This window comes from Haliotis rufescens, unplaced genomic scaffold, assembly GCF_023055435.1.
Source record: "Haliotis rufescens isolate VD_foot unplaced genomic scaffold, xgHalRufe1.0.p SCAF_18, whole genome shotgun sequence".
NCBI lineage: Eukaryota > Metazoa > Mollusca > Gastropoda > Lepetellida > Haliotidae > Haliotis > Haliotis rufescens.
In genome coordinates this window covers 27,224,688-27,236,237 of record NW_025963868.1, presented here as the reverse complement: position 1 = coordinate 27,236,237, position 11,550 = coordinate 27,224,688, and the positions used below count along the sequence as shown (strand labels likewise).

The window sequence follows — 11,550 nt, the reverse complement described above, 5'->3', positions numbered from 1 at the left end:
ACCCTCTAGAATGTTACTCAGGTCCCGTTGCGGAAGCTCTGTATCCATACGACATCACTCCAATGATTCGTGGGTCAGGAAATTTGTTCCTTTTTCCGTTTTAATTTGTAGGTGATATTCGTCCTTGTGGTTTGTCCATAGCAAACGCACTGCAACTATTGTGCTTGTCGCATTGTAATTAGGTGTACGGGGATGGAACTTTGGGCTAAATAAACCATACATGTCCCTAACATTGATAAATGGTATCTATGTGAAACCTCCTGACACAGAGTAGACATTTGGTAACAACACAATAAGCACACCCTGATATGGTTTGCCTCCATGCATGTGTTTAAGTTTAAACAAATATTCTATGTTTAAATTGACGTATAAGGATAGCCAATGGACGTATAAAGCAATTCGAAGTAAATTTATATATTTTCTATAAATGTAATGCACTTCAGATTCCGACAGGTCCACACGCTTAACCCCACTCAAAAACACCACCACCTGCTACCACTAACAACCCGCTACCTCACACTACCACCACCACCACCACCATACCGCAACACCAACAGCCACACTCACGCCCCACCACCACAACATCACACTACTACCACCACCAAACCAAACAGCTCCGGCCACACTTACACCCCACCACCTCGACCTCACACTACCACCACCACCACCACCACACCCCAACATACCCAGCCACACTCTCATTGCATTGCTAATGTCTAAATCGAACCTCAACATTGTAAGGAACAGAATTGTGGTTCAACCCAAAGCTGTAGTCTGCAGGTTTGACAAAGGTAAGACTGTGGTACAAGACATAGAAACGATTTAGGAAGAGCTCTGGTCTTGCTTGAATGGAATGTTAGATCCTATTTCTGATCTCAACTTTGTAACGAAGAGGTTTCATGTTCAACCCGAAGCTACACTCCATGGTGTATTCTTGTACATCTTTAGGTTTGACAAAAGTACACCTTTGTAGAAAACCTGAAATGATTAAAAACAGCTCGGTTCTAGCTAGGAACTCTCCCATGCATCGTCGACGTCCTGTGGAGAAAGGAAGATACATGTCCACGAGACGAGTGTCGATCTGACCATCATCTTTCAAGAAACGCTCTGGACGGAATACCTCAGGATCTCCCCACACTTCCTTATCATGACTCAATGAAAACAGATTGAGAAACACTAGAGTATCCTTCTTGATGGTGTAACCAGCCAGTTCCACATCCTCAGTGGTTGCATGGGGCAGAGATAACGGTGTGAGGTTGATGATGCGTAGAATTTCATGAATGGTTGCTTCGGTGTACACCAGATTACGTCTATCGGCCAATGTTGGACGTCTGGACATACCAACGACAGCGTCTAGCTCCTCCTGTATTTTCTTTTGGACTTGCGGGGTCTTTGCAAGAAGAAGGAGTGTCCACATAGTCGTAGTAGCCACTGTATCAAACCCAGCAGCAAACAGATCTCCAATTGTATCCTGAATCCGTTCTTCACTCATACCATTTGCCTTGTCCTCCTCTGTTAATTGTCTTGACTCATTAATTAGGCTGTCAGTAATATCCCGGAGATAATCAGAAGAGAATGTTTCCAGGTGGTCCTGAATCCTTTTTCTGCGGATAAGATGTCCCTTCGATAGAAGATCTTTGAACTTGTTGATCCTCTCCTTCATGAAATGCCGTAACCATGGGAAAATATCAACTGGATTCCCAGCAGTAACGAATGTAGAGAAGTCCTGAGTGTGCAGAATGTACTCACAGAAGTCCTTGTCTGCCCTGACATTGCCTTTCCTCCCATAACAGATCTGATATACCACACTCCCCATTGCAATGTAAATGTGATCGTGTGGATCAAACGCTCCGCCGTTGTACCTCTCAAACTCCTCCAAAATATAGCTCACCTCCTCGTTTATAATTTCTTCAATAGGATTGCTTCGTGCATTAGCGAATGCTTGGAAGGATTTATTTGCTATGCGCCTGTGCAATTTCCAGGATATGTCGAATTTTCCAAAAGATAGACTTTTGCCATTTTGAACGGACACAGATGAGAAGAACTGTGGTCGACCAGAGAAAGCATCACCTTTGGTAGAAAGCGCCTCCTTGATCAGCTTCCCGTGGATCACTACTGTTGGCCATGCTCCAAACTGCAACTTGATGAGATCTCCATAGATCTTTCTCATCTTCATAAAAGTCAGAAATGGCGTTTTACCAAGGAAAGGCATATGGCCAACTACAGGTAGCCCCCAGGGACCAGGGGGATATTTGTTCCTGTTCGTTAACCTGTGTAGCAGTGTCAGTAGAGACGCTGATGCCAAGAAAACAACTCCTGCTTTCCCAAGGGCATTTATGTCACGAAAATAAATGCACATATCACCAACGTACCTCTGAAGAAGAGCCACGGTTGACATCCTGAAACTAGACAAAGATTCATCCCAATGATGTGTTTATTGTTTAACGCCAGAAATACATCATTTATAATTATGAAGGCAGTCTCTAAATAATCGATTCTGGGCTGACCAACCACTGGACTTGGGATCAACGACACACTGTCAAGGTATGATGACAAGCGATACAGTTTGAAATACAAATATATACCTGTACACTTATGAGTGAGTTGGGTTTTACGCCGCTTTTAACAGTATTCCAGTTATATCACGGCGTTTCAGCTTAATGTGGGAGGAAAGCGCGAAGTGGTGCCCACGAGCACGGGTATGGTGCTGACAAACCTAGAAACATAATCGGGGCGTACCCGGATTCGAACCAACAATCATAGGTTTCTGGCGTGCCCAAGGGACGCAACTCTGCACAGCGAATCGCGGCGCCTTAGACAACTTGGCCACCCGTGCCCCCTGTACACTTATGAACAACACATATTAAGACTTTGGCTGACCAATGTTCTCTGTAGCCATACACCCTTTCTGATTGGTATGTTGACGTTTCGACCATTGAATTAATTAACGATCGACAATGGAACAAGATGTAATGTTTTAAAAAAAGAAAAGGAGCTAGTGATGATGCATTGAATAAGCAAGTGACAAGGAATGGCTACTAAAAATACTTACTCAAAATTAAAACGTTTGTGCCCTCACTCGAAATACAGGTCGGAATGTGTATTCCATGAAGAAATCAATGATCCTGAAATATTGCTGCGTCTCTCAGACATCAACTCTCAAGCAGCATCAACTCTCAAGTATCACCAGTATGTCTGTACACAACACTAGTGCACAGCAACAGTCGAGTATGTCCATTGGTTAAAGCTGATCAGATGAGCAGTCACATCTCCCGCTTCGTTATGTAACAACTGACTGACATGTGAACCTATATAATGACCCAATATATATTAACATAACTGAAGGTTGTCTAATGTCTTGGGGTTCATTCGGTGTCTTTGAGTTTATTTCCTTTACTTAGTGTATGTAAATATAGAGATTATAAAAGGTACGGCAAATATGCAACACGTTCATTCTTTGGCGTTGATGGTTGTTTTACCAACAACTCAATTTGCCCCTTGAACAGTGTAGCGATGGATGGGTTTCACTGTTGAGTAAGAATGTTTCATGAAGGTCACGTCACACACAAACGTCACACTGAAATAATTTAAAATAGGTATGGAACATATTTAAGTAAGGTGAGGTGAGGTGAGGTTGGGTGGGGTGTCACAGCTGATCTCAATATTTGTTGATCCCTTATGTTGTGTAGTGCAGTACAGGTGATCATGAGACCTTACCGACCATAAAACAAGTTACAAGCACTTCAGGTCTACGACAACACACACAATCATTACACATTTTTAAGCATTTGCCCAAGTTACATTTCACTATGAAATAGAAAATCCTTTTCGTCTTACTTCATTCATAACAAGGTGATAAGATTATTAAGGTTTATTACCACCGCTTTCAATTCGGTAAAACATATGCCGAATACAGAACAAAAGAAAAATATCAATGACGTAACCATAGTAACCATAATGATCACAGTAACCATAATATCCATAACAACCTTAATGGCCATAGTAACAATAACAACCATAACAGCCTTAATAACCATAGTAACCACAAGAACTATTATATCCATAACAGCTTTAAAAAACATAGTAACCATAATAGCCTATGACCATAATATCCATAACAGCTTTTATAACCATAGTAGCCATAATAACCACTATGACTATAATATCCATAACAGCCTTAATAAACATGGTAGCCATAATGATCAAAATTACCATAATATTCATAACAGCCTCAATGACCATAGTAACCATGACGATAACAGTAACCATAATATACATAACAGTCTTAAAAACCTTAGTAACCATAATAACCACAATGACCATGATATCCATAACAGCTTTAATAAACACAGTAAACATTATGATCACAATAACCATTATATCCATAACAGCCTAAATAACCATAGAAACAATAATGATCACAATAACTATAATATCCATAACAGTCGTAATAACCATAGTAACCATAATAACCACAATGACCATAATATCCATAACAGCCTAATAACCATAGTAACCATAATGATCACAATAACCATGCTATCCAAAACAACCTCAATAACCATAGTAACCATAATGATCACATTAACAATAATATCCTTAACAGCCTTAATGACCACAGTTACCATGATGATCACATTAACCATAATATCCATAACAGCCTTAATAACCATAGTTACCATGATGATCACAGTTACCATAATATCCATAACAACCTCAATAACCACAGTAATCATGATGATCACAGTAAGCATAATATCCATAACAACCTCAATAACCACAGTAATCATGATGATCACAGTAACCATAATATCCATAACAACCTCAATAACCACAGTAATCATGATGATCACAGTAACCATAATATCCATAACAACCTCAATAACCACAGTAATCATGATGATCACAGTAAGCATAATATCCATAACAGCCTTAATAACCACAGTAACCATGATGATCACAGTAAGCATAATATCCATAACAACCTTAATAACTACAGTAACCATGATGATCACAGTAACCATAATATCCATAACAACCTTAATAACCATAGTAACAATAACAGCCCTAAGAAACATAATCACCATAATGATCACAATAACCATCATAATGACAATAACGATAATAACCATAACAGCCTTAATGACCATAGTAACAATAATGATCACAATAACCATAATAGCCTTAATATCTATAGTAACCAAAATAACAACAAAAACCATAGTAATCATAATAACCACACTAACTGTTGCAGCAAGAAACACAGTACGATACTCTCACCAAAAGTGTATTCATATTCTCATTTTCACAACGTTGCAGCGTAAGCGTTACCGTTATAAGACATTCGTTGGTGATGATAAGGTTCAGAAATCTACAACGAGAAACAAAACAATTGCTAAGTTTTCAACACTAACCCGAACCATTCAAAGTATACAACTATTCTAATTCCAAGTTGCAAAATGATAATCACTTAAACTAAATGTTTCATATGTACATAAAGACAATATAAAGGAAAGGAAACAAAAACTCACATCTGTGTTCTTCCATAAACCACCCGTGAACCCTCTTGACAACATGTGGGCCACGGGTGGCCCAGTCGTCTAAGGCGCCGCGATTCGCTGTGCAGAGTTGTGTCCCTTGGGCACGCCAGAAACCTATGATTGTGGGTTCGAAACCCGGTTCGCCCCGATTATGTTTCTAGGTTTGTCAGCACCCTACCCGTGCTCGTGGGTTTCACTGAAGTGGTAAACGTATGAGACCTGCATCACTTCGGGCTTTCCTCCCATATTAAGATGACACGCCTCGATATAACTGGAAGACTGTTAAAAGCGGCGTTAAACCCAACTCACTCACTCACTCTTGACAACATGGAGGCGTTCTGTCCTTCCCACAACACGTGCTTGTGATCACGTGATCAGGAGCCAGGATGTAAACTAAATATAAAAGCTGAAAAAGAAATTAGGCAGCTGGGTGGGTTTGAACCCTATAACCTCAGTAGTAACACATGATTATATTATCGTTGCAAGTGATTTACTCATTGAACCAGGGACACATAAGAACTTATGTTGATATTTAAAAAAAATTATACTTATGTTATACTTTTAATAATTTGAAACTTTAGACTAAGTGTTCCGCTCGTACACTAACCATTATTATAACAATGAATACAATGACCATAATAAACATAGTTAATTTAATAACCACAATAACCTCACAACCAAAATAAAACAATAACCATAGTAACCATAATAGCCGAAATAACCAAACTAACCACAATATTCAGAATAACCAGAATAACCTCAATAACCATACTAACCAGAATAACAATCATTATGTTCTAATTAACTGTGTTTAAACGAACATTTACCATGACAATATATTCCACTCATGGGTAATGCCAACCGCATCTGACAGGTGAGCGGGTTTATAGCAATAATCATACATTACATGTAGACACGGGGGAGGTCGAGTAGACTAGTGGTTGAAGCGTTCGCTCGTTACACCGATGACCCGGGTTCGATTCCCGACATGGGTACAATGTGTGAAGCCCATTTCTGGTGTCCCCCGCCGTGATATTGCTGGAATATTGCTAAAAGTGGCGTAAAACCATACTCACTCACTCACTCACTCACTCACACATGTGGACACGCGACTGTTAAGCGGCTGTTATTTTATATTCCATATCAAACACCGACAATCCTTATTCTCAGTCGTTACGAAATTACAACAATATTCTTGTGGTATCACGCTTGAACTTTTAATAATATGAAAACTAGATCTACTTTTTGTAATTTTAAAGATTACCTATCTGGACGCTGGGTCTCCTGTGTATCCAAATCTATGTCCCGAGTCCTGAATCACCCGTCGGTGGGCTCACTCACTGAAAGAAAAAACAATTCTTCTCCGTGCTGAGCAGCACTCAATGCCCATCGGCAAATTTCCATGACAAAAGATTCTCCTTGGACGTCTCAGCAACATTTCCAACAATCAGGTTCCTGTTTCGCATATTTACTGGCCATAGCACAGAGCCTGAAGCAACGATCAAAACAACTGCAATCATCCCCCAAAACAGATGAAAGAGAAATAACTTTTCCCGTTACACCTGCTTGGAATTGCGGTAGGGCTGCAACAAATCCTGCATAAACAAAGCCTGCCCTCTGCCTAATGCTTTAGATGACGCAAACTCATGTCCATCATCTAAGAAAACTATAACATCTACAGAACGTTTCTCCAGTATCTAACTAATGGCTTAAGACGCTTAGTAAAGATAAACTGAGGGGCAAAAGAAACGACACCAAATAAATAATGGTCATCAGTTTTCAACATATTTCCTAAACAGCACGAAAACAGTTGGGAACACATAGCTGGAATCGGCGTACCGTTTATCTGCGAATACGTGCACGTGCTTCACGTGATTTGCGAGAAAGGTGAATTTAATCACTCAAAAATGCAACATGTGCACAAAGTTACCCGTATGAAGTTCTGGTATAAAACATGAGCAGGATTGTACTCTCTCATCACATGAAACCGTTCAAAACAACGAACATGCCTCGACTAACCGCAGAGCAGAGGAAGAGAGCCATCGGTATGTCGACGGAAATCTCACTGCACGTCGTTACATTGATGAGGTTTTGCGGCCTGTGGTACAGCCTTTCCTCCAACGACACCCGCGGATGCTGTTTCAGCAGGACAACGCCATCCCTCACACAGCTCGAGTCACTAGCGATTTTCTGAACGCCAACAACGTGACCGTTTTACAGTGCCAGCCAGATCACCGGACCTGTCACCCAAGAGCACCCCTGGAACAAACTTGGACGCAGGATTTGGAAACGTCAACAGCCGTCATTGACGAGGGACGCCTTGGCAATTGCCCTGCAGGAAGAATGGCGACTCAGGAGATTCGTTTACTCAGTTCGACGTCGTGTTAGGGCCTGCATCGTTGCTGGAGGGGGTCACATCCGATACTGAGCCATGTGTGTGGCAAGGGACTTTGAAAGAGATCGACATCGATTCTGCGGGTGTGATTGAATACTGGGCTGTGCACCCAGCGTGATCAACGTGTCTGCAGAACTTTAAGTACATGGGTTTTGAACTTGTCATTTTCAAGTAACGTCTTTTGAATAATAGTTGTTCTTTTAACAAAACATCAACTGTTACTAAATGTTGCGTCTGTTTCGATTTATTATTAGGACAGAAACTTGTTTGCTCGTTAGTTTGTAAGCTGGCCAAGGTTAGTCCAAAAGGCAAAACGGTTGAATAATAAAATATTGAACACCATTAACTGATTAGAAAAGCCTATAAACGTGTGTTGACTTTGATGAATATCTATATAGTGATACCCAGACTTAAGATCAAACTTGTACATGTATCCACAAGGTGTACCGAAATCCAAAGACACTTGTAATCCTCAAAGACAATATTTTCTTTCCAAGCATATTTGTTCACAATTCATAGGTCTAAAATCAATTTTTCCCCACCTGAGCTTTGAATGGAAGCAGATATGGGGTTCGCAACCTGAGGGGAGTCTTCGACTTCATCAATACAGTTGTTTAGTGAGTGAGTGAGTGAGTGAGTGAGTATGGTTTTACGCCGCTTTTAGCAATATTCCAGCAATATCACGGCGGGGGACACCAGAAATGGGCTTCACACATTGTACCTATGTCGGGAATCGAACCCGGGTCTTCGGCGTGACGGGCGAACGCTTTAACCACTAGGCTCCCCGACCGCCCCTTAGTTGTTTAACATGAGATCAGGAATAGCCTCAGAGACAAAGTCACTCTTGTTGACGGCAGAAGCGTTGTTCTCAATATGAGACAAGGGAGGCAACTCACCCAAAGAAATGATGAAACTACATTTATCTGGAATAGTCCGAATGATAAATTCTTGAGCTTCTATGTCCTTCTATAATGATATGTGCCTCTTACGAGTATCCTTAACTTGATGCTTACACGCTCTTGTGTATGTTTTGTCAAAGTAAATAGGTACAGGTACAAAATTGGTACTAATACATCTGGTTTGTCATTGTCAATAGTGAAACATCGAGCTGTGACCTACTACTGAGCTGTGTTGACACTGATCGGGAGCCCTGTGGCAAATCAGCGTCGATCTTTCTTTTAATAAATCCGCTTGAGGTCTGAAAACATTTGTGACATGTTTAACTTATTTCAAACATGCCACACAGTTTTGCTTTTGTCATGCACGATGCAATATAATTCGGTTATGTAAGTGATGTTTGTAGGAAAAGGGGAGGGGGCATGAGGGCACGGGTGGCCCAGTCGTCTAAGGCGCCGCGATTCGCTGTGCAGAGTTGCGTCCCTTGGGCACGTCAGAAACCTATGATTGTGGATTCGAATCCCGGTTCGCCCCCATTATGTTTCTAGGTTTGTCAGCACAATACCCGTGCTCGTGGGTTTCACCGACGTGGTAAACGTCCGAGATCTGCATCACTTCGGGATTTCCTCCCACATAAAGCTGACACGCCGTGAAATAACTAGAATAATAACGTTAAAGGCGGCGTTAAACCCAACTCATCCACTCCAATTGAAGGAAAAGGAAGGTTTCATGTCATTCAAGGTGAATAGAGTTACCGCCCAGTCTCTATTCATATTTAGACCCACGAATTATTCAGTCCTTTCGATCTATATCGTAATATGTTTTAATGCAAATCATAGCAGAAAAAGTGCTTATGTCTACTGAACTACAGGCAAAACGATGGTGCTTGATGCACAAAACATAACTACTCGTAAAATAGACATGACAATCCCGAGCTCGCCAAGCTCCTTGTGACAGCGACTCAGCATACCCTCAGCGGCATATGTACGTATGTAACTCAAAATGCACCATATTCGAATCACTTTCGGGCTTTGACAGTAATATGCGAGTGCCAGTGTTTTCCAAATTCGTTGGACCTCAGCATTATATATGCATTGTCCTCTTTATAAGATAGTGATACTTCAATTTTATGGGTTTAAATGTCATTCGGTCGAGACAAAAGTTGCCTTTCGCAGCACCCTCTTTTCCCGATCAGCAGCTGACGTTCTCCTAGCCTCCTTCCCGATCGAAGTTGGTCGAAAGTGTGAAAAGTGTCAATTAGGAGTAATTAGCATCATATGCGGTTTGTCAAATTGTGCTGAATGTGGTTCACATTTAAAACAAAACAATATCTTGTCTGAAGCTACATTATCATTTTAAAATGACAAATTTGCAATTCTGTTTAATAGCATCCCACTGCCTGGCACGTGAACTTGTGATGGGTGCCTGTACTGACCAGACATCGAGTGATGGGTGCCTGAACTGACCAGACATCGTGTGATGGGTACCTGTACTGACCAGACATCGTGTGATGGGTGCCTGTACTGGCCAGTCATCGTGTGATGGGTGCCTGTCCTGACCAGACATCGAGTGATGGATGCCTGTACTGACCAGCCATCGAGTGATGGGTACCTGCATTGACCAGACATCGAGTGATGGGTGCCTGTACTGACCAGACATCGTGTGATGGGTGCCTGTACTGACCAGACATCGAGTGATGGGTGCCTGTACTGACCAGACATCGTGTGATGGGTACCTGTATTGACCAGACATTGTGTGATGGATGCCTGTACTGACCAGACATTTAGTGATGGGTGCCTGTACTGACCAGACAACGAGTGATGGGTGCCTGTACTGACCAGACATCGAGTGATGGGTACCTGTACTGACCAGACATCGTGTGATGGGTGCCTGTACTGACCAGACATCGTGTGATGGGTGCCTGTACTGACCAGACATCGTGTGATGGGTACCTGTATTGACCAGACATTGTGTGATGGGTGCCTGTACTGACCAGACATCGAGTGATGGGTGCCTGTACTGACCAGACATCGAGTGATGGGTGCCTGTACTGACCAGACATCGTGTGATGGGTACCTGTATTGACCAGACATCGTGTGATGGGTGCCTGTACTGGCCAGACATCGTGTGATGGGTACCTGTATTGACCAGACATCGTGTGATGGGTGCCTGTACTGACCAGACATCGAGTGATGGGTGCCTGTACTGACCAGACATCGTGTGATGGGTACCTGTATTGACCAGACATTGTGTGATGGATGCCTGTACTGGCCAGACATCGTGTGATGGATGCCTGTACTGACCAGACATCGAGTGATGGGTGCCTGTACTGACCAGACATCGTGTGATGGGTACCTGTATTGACCAGACATTGTGTGATGGATGCCTGTACTGACCAGACATCGAGTGATGGATGCCTGTACTGACCAGACATCGAGTGATGGGTGCCTGTACTGACCAGACATCGTGTGATGGGTGCCTGTACTGACCAGACATCGTGTGATGGATGCCTGCATTGACCAGACATTGTGTGATGGATGCCTGTACTGGCCAGACATCGTGTGATGGGTGCCTGTACTGACCAGACATCGAGTGATGGGTGCCTGTACTGACTAGACATCGTGTGATGGGTACCCGTACTGACCAGACATCGAGTGATGGGTGCCTGAACTGACTAGACATCTAGTGATGGGTTCCCGTACTGACCAGACATCGAGT

The 11,550-nt window shown here is 42.3% G+C and overlaps 1 protein-coding gene across 1 annotated transcript; it reads right to left on the bottom strand.

Annotated features, from left to right (window-relative positions):
- Positions 1 to 856: 856 nt before the first annotated feature.
- Positions 857 to 2,170, bottom strand: LOC124120352 (cytochrome P450 1A1-like). The gene has a single exon (XM_046483160.2). It carries the CDS (start codon positions 2,168 to 2,170, stop codon positions 857 to 859), a length of 1,314 nt encoding a protein of 437 aa, XP_046339116.2.
- Between the last annotated feature and the right edge of the window lie 9,380 nt (positions 2,171 to 11,550).

Bases quoted from the DNA above. Each gene is read 5' to 3' on its own strand.
- LOC124120352 (XM_046483160.2), bottom strand. From the start codon at position 2,170: ATGAGAAAGATCTATGGAGATCTCATCAAGTTGCAGTTTGGAGCATGG.